The sequence below is a fragment of the Bos mutus genome, chromosome 23 (genome assembly GCF_027580195.1).
Source record: "Bos mutus isolate GX-2022 chromosome 23, NWIPB_WYAK_1.1, whole genome shotgun sequence".
In the NCBI taxonomy this organism is placed as follows: Eukaryota; Metazoa; Chordata; class Mammalia; order Artiodactyla; family Bovidae; genus Bos; species Bos mutus.
The window spans coordinates 875,490-890,604 of NC_091639.1; the positions used below are offsets into that span (position 1 = coordinate 875,490).

Consider the following 15,115-nt stretch of genomic DNA (forward strand, 5'->3'; position numbering starts at 1 on the left):
ACTGATCTCCTTTGGGATGGACTGGTTGGATCTCCTTGCGTTGAAGGAACTCTCACGAGTATCACTGGCAACTATTAAATGGAGAACAGTCTCCTTTCACACTGTCCTCTGTCAGCTTCATCTGCAGGACCTCTGACGGGGGTGATTAGCTCCATGGACAGGGCCCGTGTGGTCCAGCCTAACGAGGCCGAATGAGGTGGCTCAAGAGATGAAGTGAGAGAGACTAGGGGCAGCCCCCGCAGCGTGAGCCGAGAGCGGAGGAACACTCAGACCCCCGGAGGCCTTGCTGTGCGCCGCGGGCACCTGCACCGAGGAAGCACCTGGGCAGCGGCCTGATGGGCAGGTGGGTGGTGATCGGGAGGGGAGAGCCTTGAGCCCCTGGGCGTCCCCAGCAGCTCCTCCGCTCCCGGCCGAGATTGCTCGTCTGCCCCCCACCCCCTTGTCCTCGCCACGGGCCCTGCGTGCCGGGCACTGAGCTGAGCCGGGGCTGAGGGCCCAGGTCTCTGTCCTCCAGGGGCCTCTAGCCTGGCGGCCACACAGGGCAGCGAAAGAGCGGCGGGGTCAGAGGACCAGGCGGCACCCGGCAGGAGCAGCCACGGCCGGGCAGGGCCCCAGGAAGGTCTCCTAGCCGAGACCCCGCAGACAGGCGCGGAGCCCCGGTCCTCGCCCCTCCCCACCACTGCCCACCTGCCCGGAGCGGCCAGGCCGGTCCCGGCCACGGCTGGGCGACTGAGCGGCCTCCGCGCGGGTTCTCAGGCCTCTCCACCACATGGGGCCCTCCTCCTCGGAGCTCCCAGCCTCGTCTCCAGCGGTGACTCCACCTCCCTGCCGACAGCACTCCAATCTTGGTCACGCGGCTGTTACTTCGGAAGTGATGATACAACAGGCTTGCGTGATACCCACATCTGTTTGCATAGATTTGTAAATAATGGCTTCTCCTTATCACTGCATTAAAGCCTGCGCTTCTCAAGGGCAAGCAACGGTCTTGGTTATTTCGGGTGAGTTTGGCTCTGAGAGTAAAAAGGAAGAAGAAAACATGCTGGGAGCACGTGGGTGGAGCACCTGCTCTGTGTTCAGGTCAAAGCCCGTTTCATCAGGTAACTTACAGAGGCAGCAGTCACTCTGAGATCTGATGGATCCCTAGTTAAAGAAAGTAACTGACCTGCTATCCAGAGGATTGCATCAACCGTCCGTGAGAGTTAGCGAGGGCTGCCCCGGCCTCCAAGGCAGACAGCATGAGAGCTGCGTGCACTGCTCATTCAAACACCTGCCACTTCAGTCGAAGCTCATATCGCTTTAGCTGCTATATTTTGTTTATTTTTTTAAATGGGTTAAAACCGTAAGTATCTCAGAAGTTCATATAAACATAAAACGAGGACTTAGCTTTCTCAAGTGAGGAGATTCCGTCTCAGCAGTGAGTGGAGGCTGGTAATCAGGGTCCAGTCTCCACACGGACACTTCGGGAGGAGGCTCGGGTCTGCTCAGAGTGTCTCCTCCAAGTTCTCAAGGGGCCCAACCCACGCCCACTTCTCTCCCAGCTCCACAGAAGACGCCAAGTGACGCTATCTCCACCCCTCAGCGTCTGAGAGTTCACTCAACTTGGCTAGACGGTGTGAATGTCAGAGAGGGCAGCCGCAGGCCACCGCAGGGAGCTGGAGCTCCGGGGCGGGGCTGCTGAGAGGAGACGTGGGCCAGCGCAGCCCCAAACATGCGCAAACGTGCGGAACCTTCCAGAGAAAGAAGGCAGACCCCGGACGTTCCTTCGCCTGACTCCGCTCAAGTAGAACCCTAACATACAGGTGAAGAAACTTCCTCAGAAGCAACGCACTGGAAGGGTGGGGTTTTCCCACAGAGCAACTTGACAGTCAAGGTTCAGTACATACAACAGGAGGGCTCACAGCAGACACCCGGCCACGGGACACAGGCTTGCTCCTGGGGCCCTGACACCCGGCCACAGGACACAGGCTCGCTCCTGGGGCTCTGACACCCGGCCACAGGACACGGGCTCGTTCCTGGGGCCCTGACACCCGGCCACAGGACACAGGCTCGCTCCTGGGGCCCTGAAACCCGGACACGGGACGTGGGCTCGCTCCTGGGGCCCTGACACCTGGCCACAGGACCCAGGCTCGCTCCTGGGGCCCTGACACCCGGCCACGGGACACGGGCTCGCTCCTGGAGCCTGACACCCAGCCAAGGGACACGGGCTCGCCCCTGGGGCCTGACACCCGGACACGGGACATGGGCTCACCCCTGGGGCCCTGACACCCAGACACGGGCTCGCCCCTGGGGCCTGACACCCAGACACGGGACACAGGCTCGCCCCTGGGGCCTGACACCCGGACATGGGCTCGCCCCTGGGGCCCTGACACCCGGCCACGGGACACGGGCTCGCCCCTGGGGCCCTGACACCCGGACACGGGACACGGGCTCGCCCCTGGGGCCTGACACCTGGACATGGGACATGGGCTCGCTCCTGGGGCCTGACACCCGGACATGGGCTCGCTCCTGGGGCCCTGACACCCGGACACGGGCTCGCTCCTGGGGCCCTGACACCCGGACACGGGACACGGGCTCGCCCCTGGGGCCTGACACCCGGACACGGGCTCGCTCCTGGGGCCCTGACGCCCGGACACGGGCTCGCTCCTGGGGCCCTGACACCCGGACACGGGACACGGGCTCGCTCCTGAGGGCCTGACACCCGGCCATGGGACACGGGCTCGCTCCTGGGGCCCTGACACCCGGACACGGGACACGGGCTCGCTCCTGGGGCCCTGACACCCGGACACGGGACACGGGCTCGCTCCTGGGACCCTGACACCCGGCCACGGGACACGGGCTCGCTCCTGGGGCCCTGACACCCGGCCATGGGACACGGGCTCGCTCCTGGGGCCCTGACACCCGGACACGGGACACGGGCTCGCTCCTGGGGCCCTGACACCCGGACACGGGACACGGGCTCACTCCTGGGGCCCTGACACCCGGACACGGGACACGGGCTCGCTCCTGGGACCCTGACACCTGGCCACGGGACATGGGCTCGCTCCTGGGGCCCTGACACCCGGCCACGGGACATGGGCTCGCTCCTGGGGCCCTGACACCCGGCCATGGGACACGGGCTCGCTCCTGGGGCCCTGACACCCGGACACGGGCTCGCTCCTGGAGCTCTGACACCCGGACACGGGACACGGGCTTGCTCCTGGGGCCCTGACACCCGGACATGGGCTCATTCCTGGAGCTCTGACACCCGGCCACGGGACACGGGCTCGCTCCTGGGGCCCTGAGACTCAGACACGGGACATGGGCTTGCTCCTGGGACACCCCCAACCCCACCTGCCTGCAGTCCCCTCTGCGTCCTCCGAGCCCAGGGGCCAGAAGCCTCACACACCAACCCACACCCCGCCTCCCCCGGCCCCATCCCCCGCCCCAAGAAACAATCCCTAATTAGGGGAAGAATGTGCATGAACACAAAACGCTTGTTATCTCAGCCAGGAGGCGTTTAGAAACGAGCTTCTTTTTAAAGTGTAATAAGGGTTGCCCTTGTTGTTTTGACTGAAAATATAGATACGACACCGCAAACTATGATAAACATTTCCATTGGCGAAAGGCCGCCCCCACCACAGCAGCATGCGGTGGTTTTCTCATGGTTGCAGGCTGTTTCTACAACTCTCCTCTCAAAATTTAACAAGATTAATGACAGAAAATTAGTCAAGACAAGTATTGGCCTGTTTGGTTTATGCATCACTTCAAGTGCAAGAAAAAAGGACTTCCTTTTCACGTTACTTATTACCTAATAAGTAATAAGGCGACAGGGAAGCGAGAGGCAAGACTTAACACCGACAACAACCCCGAGAACACAGCCTCCTCCAAATGCACACGTGTACACACACAGGCACACACACACACACATGCATGCACACACATGCACATAGACACATATATACACACAGACACTCACAGACGCATAGATACACACACAGACACAGACACACAGATACACAAACAGGCACAGAGATACACATATAGACACACACATACACACACTCTCAGGCATTCACATAGATACACACATACCCACACAGATGCACATACCACACTCACACACACGCACTGCACACAGACGCACACTCACACGAGGAGCGCTGCTCTGACCTGGATTACGCGTGTGGCTGGGTTTTATTAGCATGAATACTACACATTGAAAAAAATAAGAATTTATATATTTCATCCCCCACAACTTTTGGAGTTTAAGACAATGTCAATAAAATGTGAAACTTTATTCCATAAGAAAATGTAAACAAAAAGCGTACCTATTTTCAGAAAAAAGACGTGAAGTTACCTCCACTGTGGAGCGAAGGGCAGTCACTGTTTCTACAGTATTCACTCTAATAAGAACCTTGGAGGTTTATTTAAAGCAATATGGATTTTGAATTAAAAGGGTATTTAAAAACTCAATCCTGACACAAGAGACCCATGATACATTTGCAAATCACCAAAGAATATGGATAATTTTCTTGAAACATGCACTATCTTCTTTAACAATGAAGTAGAGGGCATGGAGATGATCCAGATGACTCATTTGCCTGCATATTCTCTTATGTCCTCTTGCTTTTTTTTTCACTTATGTTCCAGCTCCCAGCATTGTATTTAAAATGAAAACGCCAACACATCTGCCTTCCTGTTCCTTATCTCTTCTAATGAATGTAATTAGTCTCCTGCACAATGTTTTCATGCAAAACAAATATATAAGTCTGGTAGTTAAGAAAGAAAATGCAGGTGAATTAAAAAATAATGACACCGAAGATGAGTCTATGGAATTTTTGACATAGAACGTGATTCTATGGGTGGAATTTTTGCTCCCCCTTCTACAGTCTGGAAGCATAATCACCTAAAGTCCGCTACAAACGGGGATGCTGGTCTTGGGTTTACAAACCTTCACCTTCTCTCGGGATCCAAGGGCCAAATGTTTTAAAGGCAAAGTATTACAGGAAAGCATGTGAAGTGTTTCCCAAAAGATGGGCTCCTGGATTTTCTCCCATTTCCAAGGCTGTTTTTGACAGATTGCCATTAAAAGTTTTGAGGTAAGGGAACTACTACATAAATTAAGTGGCTGGAACTTGGCTTCTACACAACGGTGGAACCGAGTCCCCATCAGTTCGGAGATGACTGACATGCTTCTTGGGCTCCCAGGAGACTTCCATCAAAGCCTGGCTCTCGTCTCGCTCTAGAGACCAGGGTCCTGGACGCCCTGGCTCTTGTACCCTGGAGACCCCATCAGCTCTCGTCTCGCTCTAGAGACCAGGGTCCTGGACCCCCTGGCTCTTGTACCCTGGAGACCCCATCAGCTCTCGTCTCGCTCTAGAGACCAGGGTCCTGGACCCCCTGGCTCTTGTACCCTGGAGACCCCCATCAGCTCTCGTCTCGCTCTAGAGACCAGGGTCCTGGACGCCCTGGCTCTTGTACCCTGGAGACCCCATCAGCTCTCGTCTCGCTCTAGAGACCAGGGTCCTGGACCCCCTGGCTCTTGTGCCCTGGAGACCCCATCAGCTCTCGTCTCGCTCTAGAGACCAGGGTCCTGGACCCCCTGGCTCTTGTGCCCTGGAGACCCCATCAGCTCTCGTCTCGCTCTAGAGACCAGGGTCCTGGACCCCCTGGCTCTTGTGCCCTGGAGACCCCATCAGCTCTCGTCTCGCTCTAGAGACCAGGGTCCTGGACCCCCTGGCTCTTGTGCCCTGGAGACCCCATCAGCTCTCGTCTCGCTCTAGAGACCAGGGTCCTGGACCCCCTGGCTCTTGTACCCTGGAGACCCCCATCAGTTCCTGGGCAATCTCTTTCCTACTTTAGAAAAAAAACCAGGTAGGGACGCCTCCAGCTGTTCAGAACTCTACGTCTCCCCAAGAGCAATCCAAAGTCACTGGAGGCAGGAACGGGGTGTGCAGAGAGTTTCTTCTGTCTCAATTTATCAGATAATAAACTCAGTCCAATGTCTGTTCAATTCAACTAGCACTTAAGCAATCGCTGGAGGCATGAGGGCAGAAAGAAAAAGAGAAGGAACCAAGCCGGTTGCAGGTGCTCCCTGGACGACAGTCCTCATGGAAAAACCTAGAGAGTCTAGGCTTTTCATTTTACAGCAATCTGCCCTCATTCCCACCCTGCATGCCACACACACAGACACACAATCCAACTCTCAACTTTCAAATATTCGTTTTCCGTTACCGACTCATGAAAATGTTGATTTATTTACCAACTGTCTGCCACTGTGCGGGGCAGGATGCAAGGTTCAGAAAGGATCCAAAGCAGGTTCGGCCTCGAGCAGAGAATGCCCAGTCCGCCAGGGAGGGTAAAGTCCCAGGTGACCTAAGATCGCGGTCAGAAGGGGCGATGGCTCGGACGTGGCGACTGTCGGGTCCACCTTGGGCCTGAGGTTCTGTGATCTCCCAGGCTCTGTTGCTCAGAGTGGGGTCCAGGGGCCAGAAGCCCCCACATCTGGCATCCTGGGGGTCCCGTTAGATGCTCAGGCCCCGCCCAGACCTACCAGATCCCCAAGTGCTTCTCAGCAGTTAGCATTGGAGGACTTGTGCTCCACAGGAGACAGGCCAGCCGAAAGATGCCCTAACTCTGATGGTAGGTGAGTTACTCCTGGAGAGCAGGGGTGTTCTCATCACAGCCACAGCCCCCCGGGGCTGGAGCTGAGGGCCTGTCCTCTCCCTCCCTGCCCACCTCTCTGCTGAGCACGCCCGTAGGCTCCTCCTGGTCACATGAATGTGAGGCGTTGGTGGGACTCGACTGTTCGAGTCCCAGACATAGCATCAGTTGCCCGATCTTACTGGTTTCATGCTTTGCTGTCCCTAGCATTCACTGTAGACAAATGTCACTTTCCATCAACACCGTTTCCTCACGAACAGCAAAAACGGCAGAGCACCCGATGCTCCAGCCCGCCGTCCCGCGTGCTGACACGTTTCACCTGCTCCCCTCCCTGAGAGACAGGCCCTCACCTCATCTCGGGGTGGGCGGGGTGGGGGCGGTGGGGCCAGGGCCAGGCCCAGGGAGGGGGCAGTGAAGCGGGGGCCAGGCTCGGGAGCGGGGGCGGTGGAGCAGGGGCCAGGCCTGGGGCCGCGCGTGGAGCCCCTCATCCGACGCCATGGCACACTGCGTGCTGAGAGTCCTGGGAGAGGGAGCCGGTGGCGACGGGGAAGGGGCCCTCCAGGCCCAGCTCCAGCTCGGTGTTTCCCTTGCCTGTCGCTGCCTGGCGTCTGACTGTTCGGAATCCGTTCCCAAGGAGGCATGGTCGGCCCGTCAGAAGGCCAGCTGCAGCGGGGCCGGCCCGGAGCGGTCCCGACTCTCCGGCCTGCTCCAGCTGAGATTGGAATGCTGCTCATGGGGCCCGGAGACGATCCAGGGAAGGAAATTGGAAAGAAAACAAACAATTGAATGCAACTTGCAGACAGCGTTCAGAGAGCCATCGTGATTTCATTATCTGGCCCTGAGAAGGAATTCTGTGTCTCAGCCATGCTGTGAGAGCGCGCATCGCTGGCGCTCTGTTCCCACGCCCGGCCACGCGGACTCGGGGTGCAGGTGGCCGCCGGGCAGGAGGCTCGGCTGGGGGCGCAGGGCGGTGCTCCGGTGTCTCGGGCCATCGGCACCTCACACCCGCTCTCTTCCTGGGAGATTCGGGAAAACGTTTTGGTTTTCGACACTCAAAGGTGATGCTGAATACCACTGAAGCCTCGGCTGGTGGCTTGGTCTGTCATCTGGAACGGCGTGAAGGCCCCTCCTGAGATCTGCCGTGGGTTCTAGCGAGACTACGCCAGGCCTTCCTGCCGCCTCTGGGGATGCGGACGCAGGCTGCAGCGGGGCTCCGAGGGACAGAGGGCACTCCCAGCTGGCAGTCCACGCGGCTCTGTTGTTCAAGTAGGATTTCGATACAGGGTCATCTTAAGAAGCGCTGGGTTAAACAACGCCACCCAGACTCCTCACTGGTGATTCTCCAGGAGGGGTTGTAACATCCAGATGAACTGGACACAGGCGCTCTTCTAAGGCATTTCCTCTCTGCAGAAGTCTCAGTGTGTGCAGGTCTGTTGTAGGTACTTTAAAAAAGGCGTTAGCCCAGGGGACCAGGGACAGAAGGCTGAACACAAGATGCCGTCTCCAAAGTGGGAGAACCGCACTGAATCCACAGGCTGATCCCAGGAGAGCTGCGCCTTCCCAGGCCCTGCAGCCACGGACACGGCGCACCTCCCCACTCGCGCTTTTCTGGTCTCTCCATCGATGTCTTTTAGGTTCCAGTGTGCACGTTCTTTCATGTACTTTATTAAGTTCATCTCTATTTCATTTTTCGGATTCTACTCTAAATGGTATTGTGCTTTTTTTTTTTTTAATTCAATTCCCTGTTGTTGAAGGGCAGTGCACAGAAAGACAGTTGACTTCCGTACGTAGCCCTTGTATCCTGTGATGCTGCTAAATGCACTTGTTAGTTTTCCTGGCTTTTTGGGTAATTACTTATGTTTCCTATGTACTCCATCAAGCTATCTGTGAATAAGATAGATACACATCTTTCTTTCATTCCTTTTTCTTTTTTTTCTTGTGGCTAAGATCCAGGACAATGTGGAAATGGTTTGACAAAAGCAGACAGCCTTGCCCTGAGCCCCACTTTTAGAAGAAAAGCATTCAGTGTCTCCACATTAACTATGATGTTAACTGTTGGTTTTTCTCAAAGACCATTTATCAGCTTGAGGAAATTTCCTTCAATTTCTAGTGTGTTGAAATTAATTTTTAAAAATAATAGTTGTTAAATTTTATCAAATGTCTTTTCTGCCTCTATTGAAAAAAAATACGGCTTCTTTGTTTTCTTAATATGTTGAATTATGTTCATTTTCAAATGTTAAACCAACCTTGCATTCCTAGAATAAACCCCACTCTGCCGTGGTGTACCGACTTTTTATATATGGATAATTTCAATTTGCTAATATTCTGTTACTATTTTTGGTTTCTATGCTCACTGGAAATACTAGTCAGTATTTTTCTTTTCATGTAACATTTTTATTTTTAGCATCAGGGTAATATTGGCCTCATCAAATGAGTTAGGAAGTATTCTCTCTTCTAAGTGAGTGTTAGGAAGGGAGTGTTTTCTTCGTTAAACATTAAAAATTCAGTTCTTTAAATACACATGGAACTACCACAATTTATAGATTTTGAATCAGGTTTGCAATTTGTGTCTTTCATGCATGTGCCCATTTTCTCTAATTTGAAAAAGTCACTGGCAAAAATCTGTTCATAGTATTTCCTTACCATTCTGTCAACGTCTGGGGAACTTGTAGGGATGATAACTTTTTTTTCTACTATGTATAATTTGTCATCTCTTTTTTTCCTGGATAGAGGTTTATCCACGTTTTGGTTGTATGATTTTCCCCATTATTTTCCTGTTTTCTATTTCATTTATCTCTATTTTTATCTTTGTCGTTTCCTTCTTTCTGTTTGCGCTGGGTTTAACGTGCTGTTCTTTGTCAAGCTTAAGATGGAAGCTGGGCTAACTGGTTTGGGCTCTTTCTTGCGTTTTAACATCAGTGTTCACAGCCACACGCTGCTCTCTAAGCACTGCTTCGGCAGCGCCCCACACATTCTGGTAGGCTGCTTGCATTTTCATTTAATTCATAATCTATTCTGAATTCCCTTGGGATTTCCTTTTTTGACCTGTGAGTTATTGAGAAGCGTGTCAGGTGGTAAGCTCCAGAAATGCCAGTTAGGTCAAGGAAGTTTTCTTCTGTGTCTGCAGAGGCTTTGTCTACTTGTACTGCAGTTACAAAGACAGGCGTGCTGGCGTACACAGACATAGAGCTGTCTTTCTTCCTGTCGATTCTGTCGGCATTCTGGAGCACCTATAACTCGGTGTATATACATTTAAAATCGTTATGTCTTTATGAAGAATCAACCCCTTTAAAATACGAAAGGGCTCTTTATTCCTTCTAAGTAAATGAAGTCTATTTCGTCCCATATAAATACAGCCACTCCAGTTTCCTTATGGGTAGTATCTGGATGTTTTTTTTTATCTTTTTACTTTTAAGCTATCTATATGTTTATATATAAAATGTGTCTCATGTCAGTAGCATACTGCTTTTTTATCAAGTCCAACTTTATCGCTCTTTTGATTGGAGAAGCCCCGTCTGCTGTTTGCTCTCGCCCCTCTTTTCCAGCTTCTTTTAGATGAGTGGTTCCCTTGCATTTTGACTCCAGCGTTGGCTCGTGGCTATTTTTCATTTTGTTTCGTTTTAGTAGCTTCTCCAGAGTGTGCAGCACATGCTTTAACTAATTGCAGTCTGTCTTCAAATACTTTCATGCCAATCCCCATCTGGTGTCAGAATCTTACAGCAATGTGCCGACACAATGCTTCCGTCCCGTCCCCGCTCTCAGAGCTGCTGCTATTGTACAATTTATTTATATATATGTATTAGAAACCACACATGCATCGCTGTTATTTGTACTTTCAACAGTCAATTACTTTTCAAAGAAATTGTAAAGTGAGGGAAAAAACTTATATTTTCCCACATTTTGGCTACTTCTCCTGTTCTTCATTCTTCTGTTTTCCTTCCATCTAAATGTTTTGCTGGTGACGAACCCTCACCACCTCTGCCTATCTGGAAAGTCTTTAACTCGCCTCCATTTCCGAGATGGTGTCCCCGGGCACAGACCTCGAGGCTTAGGTTTCTTTCTGCAATTTAAGGATGCTGCTACAAGGTCTTCTTGCCTTGCATAGTTTCTGATACCAAAGCTTTCTTATTTTTGTTCCCCTCTACATAATTGTACTTTTAAAGTTTTCTCTTTAGCATTTATTTTCAGTAATTTGGGAAACTTGGGGCTGTTATTTAATTCTTTTCCTGTGCCCTCTCCCCACTTTTTCCCCAAGACTCTGATTATACACGTTAGGTTGTCTGATTTTGTCTCACAGGTTAATCAAATCAAACTCAGTTTTTTCCCTCCAGTCTGTTTCTTCCTGTGCTTCATTTTGGATTATTTCTAGTACAACATGTATAAGTTTACTAGCTTTTCTCCTGCAGTGTCTACTCTGTTCTCAATGCCAACAGTGAGGTTTCATTTCAGATACTTTATTTTTCATCTCTAAAGGTTGCATTTGGCTCTTATAAAAAATACATACATTTCCTTATCTCTCCTCACTATACTCATGTTTTTCTTAATACATTTGACCGTTGCAGTGGCTGCCTCACCTTCCCTGTGAGCTCATACCACTGTCTTCATAATTCGTCAGTCTGTTTTTGTTGATGGATTTTCCTCTTGGTTTTAGGTCATTTCCCACTTGGTGACACTCCTGCTAATTTTTGGTTGAATGCTGAACGTTAAGAAAATTATGCGTCTGAGTCTAGACTTTACTGCCTTTCTTTGAAGAACACAGGGCTTTGCAGTGGTTGCAGGCTCAGTGACTTGTGAGCCCTGGAAGTCTGTGCGTCAGCTCCGCTGGCCTGGCCCTAGAGGAGCCTCCACTCAGGGTCACCCCACCTCCGAGCTCGGGCCTTCTAGGGACTCACTCCGTCCTCTGAGCGACAAGCGAGGTGGCTCGGTGGCGGCTGCAGCTCGCGAGCCTCCCGGCCTCAGGAACGCCCGGAGAAGCCTTCAGTCCCATGCCCGGGTAGTTTCCTGTCCAAGCCTGTGGAGTCTCCTCGTGTTTGGCAGGATCTCAGCGGGATCCTGACACACATTTCTGGAGCTCCTTTGCTTTGCAGATGGCACCTTTCTAGAACCCGTCCACACCATCCACAGCCCCGGGCTCTGAGCCCTGACCCCCGTCTTCTCTGCAGGCGCCTCTTCCTCCCTCCCAGGTGGAGGCCATGCCTCCAGGAAGCCGGGTCCTGCAGGGCTCGCCTCGCTGGTTCCTTTCCTACCAGGGCCCACGGCCCTGCACTGCCGGTGCCGAAAGCTGTTCTATGTGTTTCATAGTCTCCTAGTTTTTCAAGGCAGAGGTTTAACCAAATTTCTGTTATTCCATCATAGTTAGAAGTGGAAGTCCTTTCTTATATTTTAAAACTAAACCTTGGGAAAATATTTGGCAGATCCTCAAGAAGTTAAACACAGAGTTACCATAAGACCCAGAAATTCTACTCTTTAGGCTTTTACCCCCAAAGAACTGAAAGCAGGGACTCAGATACTTGTATGTTCACAGCAGCACAGCTCACAATAGCTGAAGAGGAGCAACCCAGCTGTTACAACAGATAGATAAGCAACACGTGGTCCAACCGCACAATGGAATATTACTCAGCCTTAAAAAGGAGTGACATGCTGACGCAAGTTACAACAGGGACGGACCTTGAGGACGTCAGGTCCAGTGAGACGAGCTCGTCACAGAAGGACAGAAACTGTCATTCCACTTACACGAGGTCCCTGGGGTCCTCCAACTCAGAGACTGAAGCAGAACTTTTGTTGCTGGGGCTGGGGGAGGGGTGGAGAGCAGGTGTTTAATGGAGACGGAGCTTCCGGGTGGGGAGGCGGGCGGGCTCTGGGGACGGTGCTGTTGGTCACGACTGTGAGTGCACTTAATGCCACTGACTCGTGGCCCCAAACGACGGAAATGGGAGACCCTATGCCATACACGGGCTTCCCAGGTGGCGCTGGTGGTAAAGAACCCGCCCGCCAGTGCAGGAGACACAGGAAACATGGGGTTCGATCCCTGGGCTGGGAAGATCCCCTGGAGAAGGGCATGGCACCCCACTCCAGTGTTCTCGCCTGGAGAATCCCACGGACAGAGGAGCCTGGTGAGCCACAGTCCAGGGGTCCCAGTGTCAGACACGACTGAGAGACCAGGCACGCATGCACGTTACACATACCCTCAATAAAACAATCACGGAAAAAGAGGCTTCTGTCTATAATGCTGCTGCTGCTGCTGCTGAGTCGCTTCAGTCGTGTCCGACCCCATACACGGCTGCCCCCCGGGGCTCCCCCGTCCCTGGGATTCTCCAGGTAAGAATACTGGAGTGGGTTGCCATTTCCTTCTCCAATGCATGAAAGTGAAAGGTGAAAGTGAAGTCGTGTCTGACTCTTAGCGACCCCATGGACTGCAGCCTACCAGGCTCCTCCGTCCATGGGATTTTCCAGGCAAGAGTACTGGAGTGGGGTGTCATTGCCTTCTCCGTCTATAAGACTGCCCCTAAATCTTCCAACAAAAATCTGACTTCAAGATTTGTGTAATTAACAAGTGGATGAAGTGTGTGGATTGTTCTGGTATGAGGGGTAGTGCTGGCTGGGCTGAGGACCTCAGTGAGACCCACGAACTGGATGCTGCTCACAGCCCAGTGGGATCTCCCGGCCGCCCTGTGCCCACGCTCGACAGTGTCGCTGGTCACGGGGAAAGCACACGGAGTCCATGGGATGGGGCCTCGGGTCAGCAGCCCACTCTCAGTGCTTCAGAGAAAAAGGTTTTGCTGGTAGTATGTTTGAAATTGACCTGTAAATTTTTGTGGTTTCAAAAATTTTAAATATATAGTGAAAGTATTAAAAACAGAGACTGTATAATGTTCTCACATTGATCTGTTTAGAGGAATTAGTGACAGTAAAATCCCAGTAAAGCATGTATAAACCACGGTACAAAATTTGAAGTTAAAAAATTAAAGAGCTTAAAATCATATTTAAAAATTAAAAAGATAAACTTCTGAAAGACTGAGCTTAGGCGGTGTCAGCGGGACAAAGCATCTGCTTCCTGCTCTAGAAGGGCAGGGGAGAGGCAGACTGCAGGCAGGCGGAGGGGCGCCCGTGGGGCCTACTCACACGATGGTCTTCCCGATGTGCAGAAACGACTTCTCCACGAACTCCCGCACGCTGTGGACCTCCCCCGTGGCGATGACGAAGTCCTCGGGCTCGTCCTTCTGCAGCATGAGCCACATGGCCTGAGGAGAGAGGCGGAGCGGGTGAGAGCTGCACGCTGCCCTCGAGACAGTCAGGGCAGCACGCGCACCCCCGCCGGGCCACGCCGACAACCCTCATACTGAGCCCCCAGGAAGCCCGACACACACACACATCCACGCAAGTGCGTAACTGAACCACCTTGCTGCACACCTGAAACCAAGAAAGCGGAAATCAACCTCAATAAAACGTTTTCATCACTCGCACCCACGTGTTTTTTTTAACTTATTAATTTATTTTAATTGGAGGCTAATTACTTTATAATATTGTGGGTTTTGCCATACACTGACATGAATCAGCCACGGGCGTACATGTGTCCCCCTGTCCCGAAGCCCCTTCCCACCTCCCTCCCCATCCCAACCCTCTGGGTTGTCCCACTGTACCAGGGACCCCCATTTTAAATAAAGTAGGTAAAAGCAGTAGGCGCCCCCTTAGAACACAGAGCCCATTGGCAGGTACACTCAACTTTTGCTTTCACATTGAAAGAGAACTGTTGGTTGGTGTCTCCCTGGCTGCTGTTAGACAAGCTGACAAATACATTTCTGAGGTCAACGGAGCAGCTAATTTTCTTTTAGAAGATGCAATCAACAAAGTTCAATTCTTCTTTATCCATCTGAATTTACAGTAGCCTTCTAAAAAATACAATCGTGGTTATATCTCCTGTGCTCGAAATTTTTTCTCGCGACTATTTTGCATTTTGGGCCTACTTCCAGACTGTCTTCGATCGTATTTTTGTCCTACGGAAGAGGAGACTTCTGGCCGTTTCACATGCCGTGGCGCTGCAGCTCATGTGGCGGTAAGCGGGGTGATGGAGACAGCCCGCGTCAGGGACACGGTGAGACGCCAGATGAGGGCGTCCTGCAGGACAGGGCTTTGTTCACGGCCACAGACTGCAGAAAGACCGGCGGTTTCATGCTGTATTATAGTTAATGAACTCAGCTGCAAGACTTTTTAAAATTTTATTTTTATTTATTTGGCTGCACTGTGTCTTATGTGAGACACGTGGGGTCTTTTCCCTGACCAAGGATCGAACCTGAGCCCCCTGCATTAGGAGTTCAGAGTCTTAGCCACTGGAGCACAAGCGGAGTCCCAGTTGTAACACTTCAAAAATTTTATATGAGTTTTATTAATAATAGAGCTTGCCCGGTTTTAAAAAGGCACAGAATGCAAGCTCTTCTCTTCGTCATGATGGCACGCCTGGCCTGGGAAGCTTGTG

General features: G+C 52.2%; 1 protein-coding gene across 1 annotated transcript in view; it reads right to left on the reverse strand.

The window, feature by feature from the left end:
• GMDS (GDP-mannose 4,6-dehydratase) overlaps window positions 1-15,115 on the reverse strand; it is a 436,801-nt gene that overhangs the window by 62,195 nt on the left and 359,491 nt on the right. Inside the window, 1 exon segment of the mRNA XM_070360877.1 lies at window positions 13,765-13,883. Within this exon segment, the coding sequence (XP_070216978.1) occupies window positions 13,765-13,883 (119 nt within the window).